The sequence below is a fragment of the Nothobranchius furzeri genome, chromosome 12, assembly GCF_043380555.1.
Source record: "Nothobranchius furzeri strain GRZ-AD chromosome 12, NfurGRZ-RIMD1, whole genome shotgun sequence".
Classification (NCBI taxonomy): domain Eukaryota; kingdom Metazoa; phylum Chordata; class Actinopteri; order Cyprinodontiformes; family Nothobranchiidae; genus Nothobranchius; species Nothobranchius furzeri.
In genome coordinates this window covers 11,589,660-11,612,974 of record NC_091752.1, presented here as the reverse complement: position 1 = coordinate 11,612,974, position 23,315 = coordinate 11,589,660, and the positions used below count along the sequence as shown (strand labels likewise).

The following is a 23,315-nucleotide window of genomic DNA, read 5'->3' as shown; positions in this document are numbered from 1 at the left end:
TTATTTGACTCATTTACACGTTTATTTGACTCATTTACATGTTTATTTTCCTCATTTACACGTTTATTTCACTCATTTACACATTTATTTGACCCATTTATTTGACTCATTTACACGTTTATTTGACTCATTCACATGTTAATTTAATTCATTTACACATTTATTTGACTCATTTACATGTTTATTTTCCTCATTTACATGTTTATTTTCCTCATTTACACGTTTATTTGACTCAATTACACGTTTGACTCATTTACACGTTTATTTGACTCATTTACATGTTTATTTGACTCATATACACGTTTATTTTCCTCATTTACACGTTTGTTTTCCTCATTTACACGTTTATTTGACTCATTTACACATGTATTTGACTCATTTACACGTTTATTAGACCCATTTACACGTTTATTTTCCTCATTTACACGTTTATTTGACTCATTTACACATTTATTTGACTCATTTACACGTTTATTTTCCTCATTTACACGTTTATTTGACTCATTTACACTTTATTTGACTCATTTACACATTTATTTGACTCATTTACACGTTCATTTGACTCATTTACACATTTATTTGACTCATTTACACATTTATTTGACTCATTTACACATTTATTTTCCTCATTTACACGTTTATTTTCCTCATTTACACGTTTATTTTCCTGACTGACACGTTTTATTTTCCTCATTTACACATTTATTTGACTCATTTACACATTTCTTTGACTCATTTACACGTTTATTTGACTAATTTACACGTTTACTTTCCTCATTTACACGTTTATTTTCATGATTTACATATTTATTTTCCTCATTTACACATTTATTTGACTCATTTACATGTTTATTTTCCTCACTTACACATTAATTTTCCTCATTTACACATTTATTTTCCTCATTTACACATTTATTTTCCGCATTTACACATTTATTTTCCGCATTTACACTTATTTGACTCATTTACATGTTTATTTTCCTCATTTACACATTTATTTTCCTCATTTACACGTTTAATTTCCTCATTTACACATTTATTTTCCTCGTTTACACGTTTATTTGACTCATTTACACGTTTATTAGACCTATTTACATGTTTATTTTCCTCATTTACACGTTTATTAGACCCATTTACACGTTTATTTTCCTCAGTTACTCGTTTAGTTGACTCATTTACACGTTTATTTTCCTCATTTACACATTTATTTGACCCATTTACACATTTATTTGACTCATTTACATGTTTATTAGACCCATTTACATGTTTATTTTCCTCAATTACACGATTATTTTCCTCATTTACACGTTTATTTTCCTCATTTACACGTTTATTTTCCTAATTTACACATTCATTTGACTCATTCACACGTTTATTTTCCTCATTTACACGCTTATTTTCCTCATTTACATGTTTATTTTGCTCACACGTTAATTGTCCTCATTTACTGGTTAATTTGACTCATTTACACGTTTATTTGACTCATTAACACATTTATTTGACCCATTTAGACTTTTATTTGACTCATTTACACGTTTATTTGACTCATTTACACGTTTGACTCATTTACACGTTTATTTTCCTCATTTACACGTTTGACTCATTTACACGCTTATTTTCCTCATTTATATGTTTATTTTTCTCACACGTTAATTGTCCTCATTTACTGGTTAATTTGACTCATTTACACATTTATTTGACCCATTAAAACTTTTATTTCACTCATTTACACGTTTGACTCATTTACATGTTTATTTGACTCATTAACACATTTATTTGACTCATTTACACGTTTATTTTCCCCATTTACACGTTTGACTCATTTACACGCTTATTTTCCTCATTTACACGTTTGACTCATTTACACGTTTATTTGACTCATTTACACGTTTATTTGACCCATTGACACATTTATTTGACTCATTTACACGTTTATTTTCCTCATTTACACATTTATTTTCCTCATTTACACGTTTATTTTCCTCATTTACACGTTTGACTCATTTACACGTTTCTTTGACTCATTTACACATTAATTTGACCCATTTACACGTTGATTTGGCTCATTTACAAGTTTATTTAACTCATTTACATGTTTATTTGAATCATTTACATGTTTATTTTCCTCATTTACACATTTATTTTCCTCATTTACATGTTTGTTTGACTCATTTACATGTATTTTTCTCATTCACACGTTAATTTTCCTCACTTACACATCTATTTTCCTCATTTGCACATCAATTTTCCTCATTTACATGTTTATTTTCCTCATTTACACATCAATTTTCCTCATTTACGCGTTTATTTTCCTCATTTACATGTTTATTTGACTCATTTACATGTTAATTTGAATCATTTACACATTTATTTGACCCATTTACACGTTTATCTGACCCACTGACACATTTATTTGACTCATTTACAAGTTTATTTTCCTCATTTACACATTTATTTTCCTCATTTACACGTTTATTTTCCTCATTTTCACGTTTATTTTCCTGATTGACATGTTTATTTTCCTCATTTACACGTTTGACTCATTTACACATTTATTTCCCTCATTTACACATTTATTTGACTCATTAACACGTTCTTTTGACTCATTTACACATTTATTTGACTCATTAACACATTTATTTGACTCATTTACACATTTATTTTCCTCATTTACACGTTTATTTTCCTCATTTACACGTTTATTTTCCTGATTGACACGTTTATTTTCCTCATTTACACGTTTATTTGACTCATTTACACATTTCTTTGACTCATTTACACGTTTATTTGACTCATTTACACATTTATTTTCCTCGTTTACGCGTTTATTTTCCTGATTTACACGTTTATTTTCCTCATTTACACATTTATTTGACTCATTTACACGTTTATTTTCCTCACTTACACATTTATTTTCCTCATTTACACATTTATTTTCCTCATTTACACGTTTATTTTCCTCGTTTACACGTTTATTATTTTCCTCATTTACACGTTTCTTCCCTCATTTACACATTTATTTTCCTCATTTACACCTTTATTTTCATCACTTACACATTTATTTGACTCATTTACACGTTTATTAGACCCATTTACATGTTTATTTTCCTCATTTACACGTTCATTTGACTCATTTATACGTTTATTTTCCTCATTGACACATTTATTTGACTCATATACACGTTTATTTTCCTCATTTACACGTTTATTTTCCTCATTTACATGTTTGACTCATTTACACGCTTATTTTCCTCATTTACAGGTTTATTTGACTCATTTACATGTTTTTTTGACTCATTTACACGTTTATTTGACTCATTTACATGTTTATTTTCCTCATTTACACGTTTATTTCACTCATTTACACATTTATTTGACCCATTTATTTGACTCATTTACACGTTTATTTGACTCATTTACATGTTAATTTAATTCATTTACACATTTATTTGACTCATTTACATGTTTATTTTCCTCATTTACATGTTTATTTTCCTCATTTACACGTTTATTTGACTCAATTACACGTTTGACTCATTTACACGTTTATTTGACTCATTTACATGTTTATTTGACTCATTTACACGTCTATTTTCCTCATTTACACATTTGACTCATTTACATGTTAATTTGACTCATTTACACATTTATTTTCCTCATTTACGTGTTTATTTTCCTCGTTTACACATTTATTTTCCTCATTTACACGTTTGACTCATTCACACGCTTATTTTCCTCATTTACATGTTTATTCTTCTCACTTACACGTTAATTTTTCTCATTTACTGGTTAATTTGACTCATTTACACGTTTATTTGACTCATTTACACATTTATTTGACCCATTTACACTTTTATTTGACTCATTTACACATTTATTTAATTCATTTACACGTTTATCTGAATCATTTACATGTTTACCTCATTTACATGTTTATTTTCTTCATTCACACGTTTATTTTCCTCATTTACACATTTATTTGACTCGTTTACTGTTTATTTTCCTCATTTACATGTTTTTTTTCCTCATTTACACATTTAGTTGACAAATTTACACGTTTATTTGACTCATTTACATGTTAATTTGACTCATTTACATGTTTAGTTGCATCATGAAGGCAGTTTGGATCCATTTAACTCAGGATCATTAAGAAAACTTTAACTGAAACAGCAAAGTTTGCATTCTAGAGGCTTGTTCTTTCTTCACCTTTAGCTTTTGTAAAATGTTGCTAAATAAAAATAATGAATTAACATTAATGATGCGTGCCATTTCTGCAGCTCTGCACACCGACTCCACTGTGGAATTACTAACTGCAGAACTTTGTGTGGAGACCAGATTTGGTCTTTTCCAGACAGAAACAATTAAACAGGTCAGCAATGAGAGCTTCATGCGAGAATCCATGATAACCAAATCAGCTCTGATCATTATTAATGAACCAATTAACTGGTTTCCATAGCAACACACCCAAAGCTGAGGATACCTCGCCCCCTGGTGGCCGGACCCCTTCACTACGTGAGATCACTTGTGAGATCTGCAGCTCAGATTTTAGCAGCACAGGGTGTGTTTCTGCAGAGCTGGTTTCTGAAGCACCGACCAACACTGTTTAACTTTATAGATCTCCGGAGCAGCTGACATAAACCTTAAGTTTCCCTCTCGTTTTGACTCATACTATCCTAATGAAAGGAGTTTTTAATCGTCCTCGCGAAAGCTCTGGGGTTCATCAGTATTACCAGATCTTTTTATGTCAGAGCCTCAAACACAGAATGACTGACAGGTTGTTTCCTCAGGTCATGAAGTTGGATCTGAGGTAATCAACAGGCAAGTTTTTTAGTCCCGCCCCTTTCTGCACCTCCATGTCTCCTCACAGGAAACATTTTTGTTCCACAAGCATTCCAAGCACTTCTAAGAACCTTTCATTCTTGTTGCAAATAGAAAAGCTTTATGAGGGTTTGACTACGTGTGCCTGGTGTTCTTCAGAAGGTAGGAATTCAGAACCTCTGGACCTCCTCCAGTTTGGACCTCATGTGGGGTTCTACCTGAAAAATCTGACTTTTTTTGTTTTAAGAATACAGAATCACTTAAAGCAGCTCAACTACAGAGAGCCATAAAAGAAAATACAATAAATAATTAAAGCAATAAACAAATACATAAAATCAATAATAAATACATAAATAATGAATGAAGTTTCAAACATAAAATGTTTATTTCATTAAAAATTATTGGTTTGAGTTCTTCAGCAATTCATTTCATTTGTCAACCTGCCCTTCAAAGTGAGAGGGCGGGGCTAAAGCTGATCACATCGATTGCTCTGGTCTGAATGGGGTTTTGCAAACGATTCTGAACGTATTTTTTACCTGAAAGGTGAATCAGGAATTTTCTTCAACTCAATGAGGAGAAATCATCTTTGCCCCTGAAGAAACAACTGCAGAGGTGAAGGAGATCCTTGGACCTCTGAGTGCCCTAGCTAAATCCTCCGTTAAAAACCTCGGAATAACCTTTGATTCAGCTTTCGTCCCTGACAGTCATGTGAGCTCCTGTTTCCACCACCTCAGAAGGATCGCCAAGCTTGGCTCCATTGTTTCTCGTCCAGAAACGGAAACATTAATGAATGCATTTGTTTCGTATCGCTTGGATTTCTGTAACGCTCTTTTCACGAGTTTATCAAAAACCTCCTTAAACCGGCTGCAGACGGTACAGATGCATGGCTCACACCTCTGTTAATGCAGCGTCACTGTACATTAGTAGATATCTGCAACCGTACACTCCATCCAGGTCCTCGAGGTCTTCCGACAAAGGCCTGCTCTTTGTCCCAAAAGCCAGACCTGGGACTAAAGGAGACCGAGCCTTTTCCTCCGTGGCTGCTAGACTCTGGAGTTCTCTTCCTCTATCTGAGGACTTGGTGACCTCTTTTATAAAGCAGCTCCTGTTTATTGATTCTGTTTGATATTTATTTCTTGTACCTGACTGTTAGTTATTTTTATTTTCTTTTATGTGAAGTGCTTTGTGGCTTTTACCTTCAAAGGCGGTATACAAATAAAGCGTAACTTACTTACTGACCCCACCCCAACATGTCCCATCTGCAGGACAAACCATCTCTGGGAGAATGAGCAGCACTTACTGTAAAGTGTTCCTGGGATTTGTAGTTCTCATCGAGGTAGATTCGAGCTCTGCTGAAGTCCTTCATGGCATCACTGGACAGCAGCTCCCTGACAGACACCAAGCAGACAGAACTGAATCAAAGCCAGTAAGATCTAACCTGACCTAAGAACCAAACAGGCACCTTTTCAGGACTCTAAAAGCTACAGAAACAGACTTCATCCCAAGGCACCTGCAGTTAGTGAATACTCGTATTTTATCATTCAATCCAGTCTGCCGTCAAAACTTTCCCCCAACGATTTTTAGAACAGATTTGCAGAACCCTATGGATGATGACGCTGAGCTACAGCCAATCGGTAGGAACAAGAAAACGTAAAGAATAAATGTTTGTAGGGAAAAACAATGTAGGTCACATCGGTGAAGTCAAAACCATTTAGAGGAACTTACTTGATAAAACTATCCACATGGGACATGGAGGCCTCGTAGTTCTTCCCCCCCACCTCCTGACAGTGAACCGCCAGAAAGTGTGGATTGTGTGTTTGAACAGTCTGCAACAAGAACAGGAAACAGACCAGAAATGGGTCAGAGAAGAAGAAACGGGTCAGAGGTGATGACGGACAGACACTTAAATCTGAAAGTCGTGTTAATTTCAGGCTTTAAGACATTGGCCAGAGGCACAATTCCTTTGAATGGCACGTGAAGTATAAAAACCTCAGAGGAAAAACATTTTGGGATTTTCACAGTTGGAATTTTAAGAAAATCTGATGTTTGTGACTAAAAACAGAAACGAGCTTCCGGTCTACGCCCTGGGCAGCTGGTGACGTTTCACAAGGAGGTCAACGCAGACTCCGGTGTTTCTGCGTTAGCATTATGGCAGAACATTGTGTCATCAGTCAGATGTGCTTCTGAAGCCTCTGATAGTTTGTCACATTTGTTTTTGCTCTGGGATATGATGACCAGAACGGATTACCGGCGACATTCAACATTTCCCAGAATACAGCACAGTATTTTCAAAAGGATGGCAGATCAGGACCCAGCAGCTACTTCAGCGGCAAATTTCAAGTTTAAAGTGGGAGTCCAGGCATGGGTGGAGACTTATTTCAACCAGACTGAGGCAATGATTGGCATCACACCCTGGTGGAGCTCCATGGGCAGCAGTTGAGTCTACTGGGTCCTGAGTCTCCATCCACCAAGTGGAAAGATAGGCTTACAGCGCTTGAGCAGGTCGTTGCCCAGCAGAAAATTGAAAATCCTCGATGTCAGACACAAACACTGGGTGTCTTGCAGACAAGTCACCCACTGAAACTTCAAGGAAAGCTACAGATGACAAGGTCGTTGGATCTGGAGTCCACATAAATAAATTCCACATAAATATGAAATATCAACCTGATTGATCTTTGAATGTTTAATCTGAGGATTCTAGGGTTCTTTGCTTCTTCAGGGACCATACACACACTTCTTATTAATTCAGACAGAGTCATAAAATGGATTTAATTATTTTTCCTAAACTAATAATTTATACATGACAAGATAAGAATAATGAGATGTGGTGTGGTGGATGTGAGGTGTTGTGAGGGAAGCTAGATGTTGTGGCAACCGTTCTTTGTATCTGAGGGAAATTGTGAAATCTGGGTGTAAAAGAATTTGTTGTTTGTTATAAACTAGAGTTGTTTATTAAAAACTGCATCAGACGCAATTTGTCATGCCAAGTCTACGCACCCTTGGTGTGGAGGTTCTCGTTTGATCCGGGGAGTCGATGGTCACTGCCGGTGGAGTGAACTCTGATATTGGGAACCCGTAGATAGTTCCGATAGGACCCATCCAGTCTGAGATCCCTCCAGGTGAAGGCAGGAAGCTGGAATGCTTGTTTGCATCCAAGGTTGATGTTTGCTTGGCTCTTAAGCCTGATTTATGCTTCTCCGTCTGCGTCAGTGCGGAGACACGCAACGTCCTTCCAGGCTTGCTGGAGAGCTCCGCAAGGACGGACGGAGTCGAGCTCTCTTTTCTAAACATCCATCAGTCGAGACGGACAACGCAAGCTTGTGATTGGTCAGGACACAGCTGTCGTCTACACCGCCGCCATTCCGCCCTCAAAAACATAAAAAGAGTCGAGGATAACTAGCGGCAGACACGGAGCAGCTTGAAGAATACCTCGCGAAAAAATTCTAAAATATGAACGTTTAATTCCCCTGTGACTGGTGGAGTGAAAAGATACGCAGCAAGCATTTTATTTGTAGAAGGAAATTACAGGAAACGTGGGTTTAGAGGTGGCGAGCGCATGAAAAGGTGGAGGAGAATGAGAGACAAATTTGTTTGTGTTAAGTCTCTTATGTACAAAAAAATACAATATAAACACACTATCTTGGACCGATACATGACAGGATACCACAGAACAGCGCTACGCCCTCTGTTGTCCTGCCGGGGAATTGCTTTGCAACACTCTCCAGGAGGCGGAGAAGTATGAGAGCAAAATGCTTCCGTCAATCCGTGCGTGTCTGTCCCTTGCGGAGCTGACGGAGAAACATGAATCAGGCTTTAGAAGAGCCGGTTGTCTGGTATCAGCCGCAGCGTTGCAGAAAGGCTTTGACAGGAGGTCAAAGGAAAAGATTAGGGCCCAACCGATGTGCTTTTTTGGGACCCATACCAATATAAAACATTTAACAAAGGCCGATAGCCGATATAATGGCCGATAAATCTCCCTCAAAAAAAAAAGAAATAAAAATAAAAATTTTCTTAAGATTAAACCCTTCATTCTCTGCCTTTTTGATGCAAACTTATTTCTCTATTACACACCAAAGAACTGTCTCAATAACTCACTAGGGTTCCAAGTAATGCAAATAAAATTTATTTAGCAGATCTCAAAAACAACAGAACACGCAAACTCAGTCATAGCATAAATCTAACATTCAAGTTTTTTCTTGCAAACTGTGGTTTCCACAAATACATTTTAACTTAAAGTAATATTCCACCACTCAGTAAAATTGTGCCTTGTTGCATTTTTATACTTAAAGTTTAAAAATCATCATGTAAATAAATGATATCAGACATTGTGGCTCAAAACCAATGGCTCTGTTTTTGTTTGGTTCCCCAGCTGTTAAGGTTTTCTCATTTAGTATTCAAGTCTTTTTTTTTTCCTTCCACTGAATTTTCTACTCCGTTTGTTGTCAGGTTTTTTTTCTAGTTATTCTTCTTTCCCTTTTAGGTTTCTTTCTTCTTCTTTTAAATTATTTTCATTTATAGTTCCTCCCATGTTCCCCTACTGTACTCCGCTCCCACTCACAGCTCCTCCTCATAACTAGTCCTCTATCATCTCTCACTCCTCAGTGTATATGGTTCCGTTTCAGTCATACTCTGCAGTTTCAGCATCCTAGCTACCAGTTTTTATTTCTGTCACCTGATTTTTGGCATTAAAATACTTTTGAGTTTTACACTTTTGTGTTTTGATCCTTTCCAAAGCCGACAGTATTAGGAAAATAAAAATAAGATACGTTAGATGACTAGTATGTGGCAATATATAAGCCTTATATAAAATACAAGGCTGGAAAAAATACAATAGATTTATTCTATTGTAGAGAGGAATGTTTATTTTCTCTTCGTATTACCGAAGTAGTTGGTCCCTGCTATCACAGCGCTTCATTGCCTTGTTGCCACCCCCCCCACCCCCCCACCCCAGCAGCGACAGCGGTCGTGTGAGTTTGAAAAGACTGCTGAAGAAGAGCGGATGAAATTGTCTAAAAATATTGCAGAATGTCTACCAGAAAAAGGCCATCGTGGACTTCCGGTTATGGCTGCCATGTGAGAGGACGGGCGCACCACGGCTCCGCCACCAATTCTTCTTTAAAGCACTGGCAACAGCTCCACTCAGACAAGAATAACAGAGGATGAAGTTCTTTATGATACCAACAACACGTAAGACAGACCCAGCGGTTAAGTCAGCAACCAAACAGCCTAAACTGACGGACCTCCGGATCAGCAACGACACACTGAAAGTTAAGGAAATGGCTACGAGTGACGCAGCAACGGTGGTAATGAACGAAGAGAAAGCAAACGAGATTCTAGCAGTGATTAACTCATTAAAATCGGAATTCTCAGCGAGACTGGATAATGTCATGGAGGCAATTGAAAAGGTACGGAAAGAAACAAATGACTGTGTTGAACGAGTGACCCGGGCCGAGCAGCGTATATCAGGAGTAGAGGACGAGCTGCAAAGCCTGCAGGCCGACGTTAAGGATCTAAAAGAACACAAAGCAGCACTGGAAGATAAAATCCTCGACCTGGAAACTAGGACCAGGCTGAATAATCTCAGACTGATTAACCTTCCGGAGGGGGCAGAGGGACCGGACCCTTGTGTTTTCCTGGAAAAGTGGATCCCGGAGGTGCTGGGTTTGGAAACACAGAGCTGCAGCGTAGCACTGGAGAGGGCGCACCGCATCGGTCCAAAGGGGGACGCGGAGACACGGCCCAGAACTCTCATCATGAGGTTCCTTAGCTACAAAAGTAAAGTGGCAGTCATCACGGCAGCAAGAACAAGAAAGAAATCCGGTACAAAAACCAGCAGGTGTGGTTCTATCAAGATCTGGCGACAGGAGTCCATCAGGAGTCCATCAGAAGAGGAAACAATTCGACCCAATACGCCAGGAGCTGCGCAGGCTGGGAGTCAGACATGGAATAGCTTACCCCGCAAAGATGTTGGTTACTTACAAGGGTCAGGTCCATGCCTTCAAGAGCCCCGCTGAAGCGAAACAACTACTAAAAATAATCCAGGAGGAATCACCCAGAGCTAAGTGATAGTTAAAAAGGGGAAAAAAAAGAGGAAGAAGCTAATTGACTGGGAGGGATATAAAGAGAGAACTAAACCTGCTTAAATAATAGAATCAAATGGAGCGCTAATAATGTGGTGGATAGTGGTGAGGCTGATTTTTTTTGTTTGTTTCCTTTTACTTAGGTTCTGTATTTGGAAAGTGGTTGGACTTTTCCTCACTGAGGACAGGTCCCAGCGTAGCGGGAGACAGAGATGGGTACAGTTGCTCCTAAGCGAGCGAGGGAGAAAAAGAGTGTTATGAAAGTTCTGATTGTTCAAATGTTCCAGTTGGTTGTGCTTTTCAGGCAAAAGAACGGCAATCCAAAACAACAAACAAGTATTACATAAAATGAACATAGATATAATGTCCTGGAATTGCAGAGGCTTACAACAACCTATAACGATAAAACAGGTAATGAATAAGATTAAAGATAAAAACTCAAAAGTTGTTTTTTTACAGGAAACACATCTTCCAGATGAAGACATTTTGAAAATCAAAAGGAGGTGGCGGGGCATGGTTTGGTCGGCCTCAATTTCATCTCGGACCAGTGGGGTAATGATACTAATTCATAATGCAATTCCTATTCAGGCTAAAAAGATTATTAGAGATAAAAGGGGAAGGTATCTAATTATTCAAGGTAGACTGCTAGAAGAGGAGTTGGTGTTAGTAAACTTATATGGACCCAATGCAGATGATCCCGAATTTTTCGAGGAATTATTTATGAATCTTTCCACATTGACAGGGCAATTCATAATTGCAGGAGATTTTAACTGCACTTTAAATCCTAGTCAGGACAGATCCACGGGAATAGATCAATCTCATATTAAAACAAGGAGTATCTTACAATATTATATGAAAGAGCTAAATCTAATTGATATATGGAGAGAAAGAAATCCACAGACTAAAACATATTCCTGCTACTCTTCAGTCTTCAAAACATACTCCCGAATTGACTATATTTTAATATCATCTACCCTGCAACACAAGATTCAAAGCTGTGAATATGATGTAATAGCCATATCAGATCATGCACCATGTTGCATGATATACAAAGAGGATAGACTCTCAAAAGACCCAACAAGATGGCATTTCCAGAATAAGTGGCTACTAGAGGAGGATTTTATAAAATATTTAGGGACCCAGATCGATATATTTTTTGAAATTAACACAACACAAACATCAGCCGGTATTAGATGGGAAGCATTTAAAGCTTATATAAGGGGGCATATTATAAGTTATACTAGCACGAACCAAAAGAAAAAGAGGGAGACACAATTAAATATGGAAAATAGACTAAAGAATCTGCAAAAAAAAGTAAATGAAAGATACAATCCAACAAGCGAAAAAGAATTGCTGATTTTAAAGGCGGAATATGAGAAATTGTCAACATTAAGAGCAGCAGCGAGCCTACAGAGATTACGACAGAGCTTTTACGAACAAGGAGAAAAACCTGGAAAGGTTCTAGCATGGCAAATAAAAAGATTAGAAACAAAAATACCAATTACAAATCTGCGGTCGCAAGGTAACAATATAATAGAACCATCTGAAATAAATAATATTATTAGAGATTATTATGAGAAGTTGTATAGCCCTAAAACAGTTAAGATGCAGGATATTACAGAGTTTCTAGATAAATTACAAATACCAAAAATACAGAGAGAAGAAAGAGAATTAGAAATGGAGATCAGTATTACGGAACTAGAATCTGCCATGGATAGTATAAAATCTGGGAAAAGAGCGGGACCTGATGGCATCACAATTGAGATATATAAAAAATTTAAATCTAAGTTAAGTAAACCACTTCTGGAAATGTTTAAAGAGGCCTTTCAGGAAAATAACTTACCACCACTCATGAATAGAACTCTAATAACATTGCTTCCCAAACCTGGAAAATCGTTTGACGAATGCGGTAATATGAGACCTATAAGCCTATTAAATGTAGATCTAAAGATTATGTGCAAACTGCTTGCAAAACGACTACAAACAATTCTACCCAATATCATTAATAGGGACCAAAATGGTTTTATCTTAGGAAGACAAGGGCTACATAATGTAAGGAGGGTGTTAAATATTATTCATTGTTGAGGGTCTGACCTCATGAGGAAATTACTATGCAGTGATTTTCTCCAAAATGACTGTGCTTAAATTGCTCTGAAAAGCAAATAATCACATCAGCGCCAAGAAACTTCATTTCCCATGATGCTTTGCACACGGAAGCATTGGGATGATGTCACCGCCTAATACCAGAAACACGTTCTGCGCATGTGCGGGAGGCGGGAGCTTGGAGCTTTCCCGCGACTTCAAAGACTATAAATCATGAATGAGACAAAGAAACCTCGTTCTTTTGCCCAGGATACCTGGCGGTGAGGACACGCTTGTCGAACGCTCCGACTTCTTTGAGCACGCGGAAGCTCTAAGAGCCAAGTTGAGCCCACGGGACCGCTGATCTGCTCGTTTCTGCTCCCCTCCAGCTGATGTTTGAGGACACAGAACCAGCGGAGGGAAACAACAACTCCATCCAGCTCTCAGAAACGCTGTAAGTTGTCAAACTCAGCCCAAAAGGAACTTCGTTTTCTTTGTGTCCAGCCGTGGAGAAACACTCGTGGAGCCAAACAACGGAGAAAGCATCAAACCGGCGGATGACGCTGAAAACTGCGGAGAAACACGGAGAACCGTCAAATCAAAAGGGGGAGGGACGCCTCGCTCTTTTGGTGATCAGAAAACTCATTTTTCTCTCATTCTTTTCTTCTCCCGTTTCCTCTATAGTCCAGAATAAGCAATAAAACCGCGTCTATTGCTTAAAAAAAGTAGCTTCGTGTTTTCCTCTTTCGTTCCAAATTCGTCCTTCGGGTCATTTTGAAAGAATAAACTGCTTATTAATCATTGTTTGGTATCTTTAAATGTTCGGCCATGGCCAGGCTGATAAACTAAGGATATTAACTCGTGATTAATCTTTTGTGTTGTTGCATGATCCTTTGAAATGTTTTGAGTGATTTAAGGTTAAGTTACTACTGATTCTAAGTGCTTTGGAAGTTAAAGTGCAAGTTGCCACCCACACTTTAGCCAGACAAAGGAGTCAGCCATCTTGTATTCAAGACTCCATTTTGAATCCATACACACGCACACACACTACTCCTTTGTGAGAACAAAGGACCCCATTCATACATCCTACATACACACAAAACACCTTGAACATTATTTTGAATATACATCCTTTTATTATATCACATGGTTATTATTCATTTATGCCACTGTTTATTCATTTGACAAATTGTTAATTAAACGTTATAAAATTCAGATTTTCGTCTCCAGTAGCTTTGTTGTGTCGAAGAGAAGTCTCTGCTCCAAGGATTCTACGAACTTCAAGAAAGACTGATAAGAGTTTTGGATTCAATTTTTCCCCGGTTAAAGGGGAATGGTGCCCCGTATATCTAAGAATATCTTAATTAATTAATAAATCAGTAAATATTTACATATTTACAGAATTTATTGAAGAATCCAAAAGTAAGTTAACGCTTACGAATTGTTCGCTCCTAATAACCCCAACATTTTATTGGTGCGGCCGTGTGAGGCTTGGATACACAGAGACTTTCTATCCGGCACAAACAAACAAATAAATCCAAAAAGCCTGAATTAAAAATAATCAGTTGTTCAGCCTTGAACCAGCAACAGAGTGGTGCTGATTTCGCTGAGCAGGAAGCTGCATCGAACTCTCACCAGTAACTCAGTGCTTCTTTAAAGGTGCAACGTGTAAATTAATTCTGGTTGACCTTTTACGTTAAAATTCAGTTTTTCCTTAAAGGTGCAACGTGTAATTAATTCTGGCTAACCTTTTAGGTTAAAATTCAGCTTTTCCTTAAAGGTGCAACGTGTAATTAATTCTGGCTAACCCTTTAGGTTAAAATTCAGTTCCTCATTAAAGGTGCAGCGTGTAAGTAATTCTGACTAACCCTTTTAGGCTAAAATTAACTGCTAATTTAGCGACTTTAACTCACTGTGGCTATTATAACTAACTGAAACCTTCACTCAAAGACTGATAACACCCTGTTTGCTAATATTCTGAAGGAATAACTAGCATATTTAACACTGCAAGTGTTGTAAGACGTTGCTACGGCAACGCACCAGCTTTTGCTAAAATACTGAAAGGAATAGTATTTTAGGCGTTAGTCACGGCATTCCGTGCAATCTTAAAACGCTAAAACCTGTGCGCACAAAGGTTAATTTAGTGTTTTTCTGCTACAAAGCTAGCAGTTGCTGCCCAAAAGGTGCAGCTTGAGCTATCTGCAGAAGCTCTACTAGGCTATTTTTGGTTCGGTTGTTAAAATGGAGGGACAGAGTAGTGAACTGACCAACTCCCAGCAACCAGGTGGCGCTGCGGCCCACGACTATGAACCTGGCCTACTTTCTGGACAAATATTGTCCAAACTGGTCGCGGTTGCTCGAGAACCCGACTACCCTTCTAGGGATTTCACTGAAGAACAGCGTAGCGTCGAGCTAGAAGCTGTAATTGATCAAATAGAAAACCCGGATGGTACAAAACCAATCCAGGTTCACTTAGCTAAGTTAGCCCTGATCCTCTATCAGAGAGGACTCCAACGTGGTCAGAAGATCATGAAGCTCCAGAGCATGCTAGCTGAAAGGCAGCAAAATGGAAGGCAGAAGGATGACGAGGAGGAAGACAACACCGATTCTGGGGAAGATGGGGAGAAGACCCCGCCCCCTTCTGCTGATGACAACAGACAGTGGGAAGGGGGGGAACACCGTGACTCTGAGGCTGAGCCAGAGTGCTCTCCCACACCGGTACGAAAGCAAGCCGGCAAAGCCAACCAGGGTCCGCCCAGGACGATCGCCAAAGACCAATTGGTTTCCTCCACCCAAGGTAGCGAGGGACCGCCGTCCCGCCGTAAAGGTAGGCTACCTCCTGATACGGCTCCATACGATAATCAACAGTATGTGGTGTGGGACTATCTGGACGGACGCACGCCGCAGGGGAGAGATGAAGCTTATCTGTCCCAACCTTCGGCCCCGTTCCCTACACACACTATAGGGCATTCAGGACCATCTAGGGGCCGAGGGCAGTTCGCCCTCGAACCCCAGGTTGGACCACCACCCTCATCTTCACGGCCTTCTCAATCTGTGAGAAGTCGACCAGCTGAGCGGCACCTCTATTTAGACCGCTCCCCCAGTCCACGAAGGGTGCAAGGTGCCGGCTGGGGTTATGCACAAGCCCAAGCTGCACCTCAACCATCTACCCATCCTAGCTACTCCGGTATTCGGCATGCCGATAACCAGCTGCAGGACAAAGCATCATACGCCAGTCCGTACCCGGACAGAGCGTATTACGCAGAAGCCCCAGTTGAAAGACGCAGGCTGCACTTCGCAGACGTGCTCCGGGAGGAGGACCTCCCAAGACACCCACGTGACGTGCCAGCAGCCCGCCACAACATGCCGGACCCCGATTTGGGCCCCAGGAGTCAACATTGGGAGCCCAGAGCACACCAGCGATATCCAGCGCCCTCTGAGACAGACCGTGGGTCAGAGTCAGAGGATGACGCGCCGTACCGTGAGTCAGGACTCCGTGTACGCCAAATTGAATCGCTAGCTAAAGATATAGAACGCTTTGATCCTAACACCAATGAATCCAATGTCGACGATTATCTCAGGGAGATAGAACGTTGTCTGCTTGATCTTCCAGCACCCTCTTCAAGGGAAAAGCTCAAGCTAATTTGGAAAACCACATCTAGAACGGTGCACGGTTTCATGGAAACTCTACCACCTGACATTCGTGATCGGTACTCCTCGCTCTGCCGAGCGTTGAGAGATGAATACGCCACGTATGCAGACTCTGCGTCAGCTACAATGGGGGCCTTCTCCATCAAACACGGGAGGAACGAACCCCCCAGAGAGTATTATCGCCGACTCAAAAGTGCTTATTTCCAAGGTCGAAACGGCCCTGGGCTCGAGGAAGACCCTGCCTTCAGATCCCTGTTCATTCACAACCTGCACGAGTGTGTTCGCTCCGAAGTCTCAATGTATTGTCGGATGAAAAAACTGACAACTCAGGAGATTAGGAGATACGCTCAACAGGCTTGGGAAGCCGGCGGAAAGCCCCAAAAGCCTGACGCACATCACCGCGTCATGCACCTAGCTCCCGACGCCGAGCCGCGTTTGGAGCTTGAAGGCACAGAAGCTCCACCCACTAAGCCAAAATCTGCTAAACCTAGACCTGTTAAACCGCGAGAGCAGTCCCAATCTCCTCAACAGGGGAAGGGGGGTGCTGATTGGCCGCCTAGGTCTGGACAATCAGACAGGAAGTGGCCCAACCAAAACCAACGGCAGGCAGGTCGGAACAGTGGAAGGTTTAAGGAGCGCCGCCCACAGGTAGGTCCCGAACACAAGTCCGCAGGTGAGTACTTGACCAAAGCCGACCTCCAGGAGATGTTTCAGCAGTTCCTAGCTAAACAGAAGGAACAGCTGAGATCTGCAGATGAGACCCCTGCACCAAAGTCTGCTTCTAAGAAGCCAGACTCAGAGCCAACGTCCGCATGACTAGGCGTGGCTCAACCCCCCAGCGTGGCCAGGACTTACCTGATCAGTTGGGGAAACACTACTGGTAGACCACAGGAGTCTCCTGAAATCTACCCCCCAGAGAAACCAGATACTAAATTTCTGAAGTTCCTTGGTGACTTAACAAACCATGATCATGCTCGCCGTTTGTACTGTAGCACCAATCTAGGTGGATGCATACAAGTTGATGCTCTGCTGGATACCGGCTCAGAAATCACCCTGATGTGCTCCACATTGTTCCATCGCGTGTCTGACACCATGCGGTCGCTCGGGAAACCAGTCCAGGTTGAACCTTGTGACCTGAAAATCACCAGCTACACCCAGACCCGGGAGTGTATCACTCACCGGGCGTGGCTGGATATCACCTTCCAAGACATGACTCTGGTTCACCCGTTTTATGTCTGCCAGCTAGACACTGAACCACTTCTCATTGGTCAGGACCTGCTTGAACGTCTAGCTCCCCTCATCGACTGCCAGAAGGGTCAACTGTGGGCCCAGGTGGACACACCTAAGCCCTGGAACCCAGATAGCAGCCGACCATCCTCCATTCTTGAGGTCAGCATAAGTGAGCCGCAAAACCCTTGTTCCAAGGTCATGCCCCTCCCTACGGCTCCCACAGACGATGTCCGCCTGCAAAGGCATGAAACCGCTCCTGGAACTCCGTTCCGCACACATTCATCTTTTCTCTGCTCGCTGAAGAACGTCAGCCTGCAGCCATATGCACCACACATAGTTGGTGGTCTTACCATCAACTGCACCCACATCTCAGATGCTCGCCTTGCTCTTTGGTCTGAAAAGTCAGCCATCAGCCAGCAGACGTTTGAACACCTGCGTCAGAAGGACCCCCTTCTGGTCAGCGTGACACGTAGCCATCGGCTCTTGTCACCTACTTGGCCGCAGAGGCTCCTGAAAGCGCCAGAGGTCTGCTCTCTGACTATCCAACTTGGAGCAAGACAGCTCACACATACATTCAGCATCATACCACAGCTTGATCCACCTGCACTCATCGGAGCAGATCTGCTGGTTCGACTCGGTGCCCAGCTGGACACTTGCAATCAAGTCCTTTGGGCCCGGGCCACACCATCCTCTGAGCCTTGCTCAGAAGGCCCTGAACACTTGCTGTCCGGTCAGACCATTCCACAGGCCTGCCGTGCAGTGGTTGAGGCCAGCACGGTTCTGCCCCCACTGGTCAAAGGAGTGCCTGTTCGTCTGACTCTGATGAAGCATCAGAAGCTGCCAGGCACACAGGCCTTCTTCCAGCCATCACCACACTTCTTGGAGCTCAACTTAGCCGTCTGTGGCACGCCACTCTTGGAGCTGAACAATCGTTCTGCGTACTTGTTGGTCGAAAATCCGACCCAGAGTCCTATCCACATGCCGGCAGGAAAGCCCTTGGGCATGCTGATAGATAGCTCATTCCATGACTTCGAACTTTCAGTCCCCGTGATCGGACAACTTCCGTTGTTCTTGAACGACAGACAGGTTGGTGCAGACACATTCAGTACTTTCCCCTCACAAATGATTACCATCAAGCGGCATGAAGCCCTTCCTGAGGAACCCATTTGCAGTGCAACCTTAGATACTGACGGCGGTCAGTGTCTAACGGTTTTTGCAATAAATACTCAACCCTCTGAGTCACCGGTTGAAAGCCCGGAACATCAGAGACCCTCCTCCTCTGAACCTTATGACGGCTTCGAGGCCGAAGTCAGCCAGCAGCGTGACAAAGCGGATGCGCTGGAGTCAGAGGAGCAGAGAGCAGAGCTTAGAAGCCTGTTCTATGAGTTTCAGTCCGTCTTATCCAGGGACTCCCTGGACTGTGGACTCACAAACCTGCATACGGTTCGCATTCCAACGAACCCGAATGCCCCTCCTACTTTTGTACGTCAGTACAAGATTCCCCTCGCTGCTTATGAGTCGATCCAAGAGATCCTCGATCAGCTGAAGGAGAAAAACATCATCAGAGAGTGTAACTCCACTTACAACTCTGCCATCTGGCCGGTTCTGAAACCGACTGGGAAATGGCGTCTCACCATAGACTATCGTGCACTGAACAAACAAGTACCTCTCTCCAGATGGCCTATGATCCATTTAGATCAAGAGCTAGCCAGAGTCAGAGATGCTCGTTTCTTCTCTACGGTTGACGTAGCCAACGGCTTCTGGACCATGAAGGTTGAGCCGGCGGTCCAGTATAAACTGGCTTTCTCCTTTGGAAATCGCCAATATACTTGGAACCGCTGCCCCTTTGGCTACTCTAACTCACCTGCCGAGTTCAACATCTTCCTCCACAAAGCCATGTCAGATGCTGCTTCCAGAGGGAACCTCATATATGTCGATGACATCTTGATGAGGAGTCGAACCTTCGAGGAGCACCTGGCCGAACTCCGTCACGTGCTGCAACAGCTCGCTGACGCCGGAGCTAAATTGGCGATTCTCAAGGGACAGTGGTGTCGAACCAAAGTGGAGTATGTTGGACTGCTGGTTGGCCCTAATGGAGTCGAGCCCCAAGCGGGACGCATTAGAGCCATTCAGGACATCAAAGCCCCAGCTAATCTGACCGAACTCAGGAGCTTCCTCGGAGTCTGCAACTACTCCAGGCAGTTCATTGAGGAGTACGCTGAAATAGCGAGGCCCCTCACTGAGCTGCTTCAGAACGACACACCTTTCGTGTGGGACAGACCCCAAGAACACTCCTTCCAGTTCCTAAAACAGAAGTTGGCGTCCGCACCCTGTCTGGCTTACCCAGACAAGGATAAAGAGTTCTACATAGAGGCTACTTTCTCCTCTCACTGCCTGAGCGCTGCTTTGAAGCAGAAACACGATCAGGACATGAGAGTTGTGGCATACGCCAGCAAGCCTCTGAGCAAGGTGGAACTCCAGTTCTCAGACTGCGAGAGAGCTCTCCTCTCTACAGTCTGGGCCGTTGAACACTTTCGTAGTTACATCGGTGGACAGAAAGTGATCATTAAAACGTGTCATCAGCCTGTTACCTTCCTAAACAGCCAGCGACTTCGCGAAGGAAGAGTGTCAAACAGCCGCATTGCGACGTGGATGATGGTGCTCCAAGGATACAACATTGAGGTCAAGTATGGTCAGAACACCAAGCTAGCGCTAGGACAAGGGCTAGCAGGCTGCCAGCACTGTGACTCTGACTCCGTCATGGGCCCCCTGGACACACCTGCCGCAGTCTACCCAACCGCATCCAATCATCGCTACTTTGATGAGAATGTTTGCCAAGGGCTTCCGAAAGTTTACACTGATGGATGCTCCTACCTTCACGAAGGCCAGCTCCGTGCTGGGGTTGGAGTCGTTTGGGTGGACTGTGACACTAAGCAACCAAATCACTACCTGTTGGGCCAAAAGTCTAGTCAGTACGCCGAAATTGCTGCAGTGTTGATAACCCTCCAGCAGGCGGCAGCCTTGGACATCACTCAAATCGTCCTTTGCTCTGATTCAAACTACGCTAGACACAGCTTCATTTCTCACTTCCCCATGTGGAAGGAGAACCACATGAAAAACGCCAGGAACAGAGACGTGAAACACTCGGAGTTATTCCTAGCGTGTGATCTGCTCACCACTGAGAAAGGCATAATGGTCTACTGGAAAAAGGTCAAAGGTCACTCCAGGACCCTAGGTCCGGAGAAAGATGGTAATGACGAAGCGGACCGCCTTGCTAAGCTCGGTGCTGACCAGGGAACCTGCTGGGAATTCAAAGACGAGTGGCTTCCACCCAAGGCCGTTCACGAGGTCTGCGCGATTACTCGTCGCCATGCTAGCCAGGCAGACGAACCTCGGACCGTTGAGGTACCCGTGTTTCTAGGCAGAAAACCACAGGACGCGGACCTAGTCACCATGCAGGAACAAGATCCTGACCTGAAGCTCATCCGCGAGCTTCTCCAAAAGGGCCCGATGCCTGAACAACCGTCACCACCTACTGGCGCAAGCCGAGATTTGGTAACCCTGCATCGTCAACTCGCGCACCTGAAACTACAAAACGATTTGTTAGTTTACATGCGTGACGATCACAGCCCGCCGCGCTGGGTTGTTCCACTTGACCACAGAGGAGTCATGCTTGCCTACGCCCACGACACTCCGGTTGGAGGTCACCGCGGAGCAAAAGCTACCCTCGCGTCACTGACAGAAGTAGCATATTGGCCGTCGATGTCCAAGGACGTACACAGCTATGTCCAAGGCTGCCTCGTCTGTGCCCAGTTTAAACCCTCCCAGCCGCTTGCTAGAGCACCACTGCAACGCAGGGGAATAACCTTCCCTTGGTCCCACCTGCAGATCGACTGGGTTGGACCGGTTCCCAAATCAGCAAGAGGAAACAAATATATGCTAACTGTAACTTGCAGTTTCACAAAGTGGGTGGAATGCCTTCCAGCGCCAAACGATACAGCCGTCACAACCGCTGTACTGCTGATTAACCACGTTTTCAGTCGATGGGGACTTCCACTCTGCATTGACTCTGACCGGGGAACTCATTTCACATCCAGTGTAATGACGTCCCTGTTTGAACTTCTGGGAGTGGAAGTGAGATTCCACCTCCCCTATCACCCACAGTCATCCGGACAGGTCGAACGGATGAACCGCACGGTCGTCTCCATGCTCAAAAAGTGCGTCTGCTCCACGGGGAAGGACTGGGACGTCAAGCTCCCTCTGGTCCTGATGGCCATACGGTCCACTCCCCAGAGATCCACGGGGGTTACGCCCTTTGAGATGATGACCGGCAGACTGATGACTCTACCACTGCACCTCCTGTATCACCCAGAGGATGTCAGTGTTGCCACTGCCTATACCGCTCATCAGTATGTGGCAGACTTGAAAACACACCTCAGAGCTACGTTCGCGCACGCTCAGAAGAAACTGGAGACCAACGTAGAAGGCGCTAAAGCCTACTACGACCAAAAGACAACCAGCCGCGAATACGAGGTGGGTGACAAAGTATTCTACTTTCGGTTCGCCCAACCGGCACGCAAAGCTAAGAAGTTCCTGCCCTGCTGGTCAGGACCATTTGAGATCGTGGCAAAACTCTCTCCAGTTGCATACAGGTTACGCATCACCAAAGCGAGACAGGAGCCTGTCTACAAATGGGTGCATGCAAACCAAATCAAACCCTACGTCAAACCATCCCCGCGGGTACAGAGACCAGACTCCACGCAGGAGGTAGACGTAGTCGCTACATAGTTCTATGCATGGAAATGGAAAAGGGGGGGAAGTGCACGTTTAACCCACTAACATGTACTAACCGACAAAGAACCAAGCCCCCCCCCCGCCGTCATTTTCACTAACCAAGAGAAACTCCTCCTAGAACGCTAACAGGAAGTACTTACTAAAACCTTACAGGGTACTCTTGTAACTGTCAACCACATTCTGCTCTGATTAATGAATCTCTACGTGCAATCAAGACTTTGTCTGAAACCATACATCAGGATATTGTGTACACATGAGTGGTGAGAGATTTGATGCAGGATCTGCTCAGGGAAGTAAGTTCCACGCTGGACAGCTTGGTTGAAAGTCGTATTTCCCCGTACTTGGTACCACTGGACCTGCTCAAAGATAGCTTGACAGCTGCTACCCCTCTACTGTGCACCTTTCACAAATCCACCTAGCGTACAGCCTAGGTAGTGCAATTCCCATTCACGTTGATGCAGAAAATTAGAACTCGGTTTCCTGTTACATGTTCCCATAATTGTGACACCTCACATCTATAGGTTTAAGTCGATGCTGAACATTGGTATTTGAAAGGACGGTAGGCATTTCCACTTTGAACTAGAAACCTGACACTCCATCACCTCAACCTCGAACAGCATGACTCAGAGATTGAGATCATGGACGCTTTCCAGGGTTGTA

The 23,315-nt window shown here is 42.9% G+C and overlaps 2 protein-coding genes across 3 annotated transcripts in view; one reads left to right on the top strand and one right to left on the bottom strand.

Annotated features, from left to right (window-relative positions):
• The window catches only part of LOC139062058 (spectrin alpha chain, non-erythrocytic 1-like), a 610,856-nt gene that overhangs the window by 410,588 nt on the left and 176,953 nt on the right, over positions 1 to 23,315 (top strand). The gene's annotated exons all lie outside the window — the stretch shown is intronic.
• The window catches only part of LOC107375791 (inositol polyphosphate-5-phosphatase A), a 302,051-nt gene that overhangs the window by 149,819 nt on the left and 128,917 nt on the right, over positions 1 to 23,315 (bottom strand). For both annotated transcript variants that reach the window (XM_070542253.1, XM_070542252.1), the window contains exons 3-4: positions 6,544 to 6,644; positions 6,119 to 6,206 (exon numbers count right to left, since the gene is read on the bottom strand). In XM_070542253.1, the coding sequence (XP_070398354.1) occupies positions 6,119 to 6,206; positions 6,544 to 6,644 (189 nt within the window). The remainder of the gene's footprint in view (positions 1 to 6,118; positions 6,207 to 6,543; positions 6,645 to 23,315) is intronic.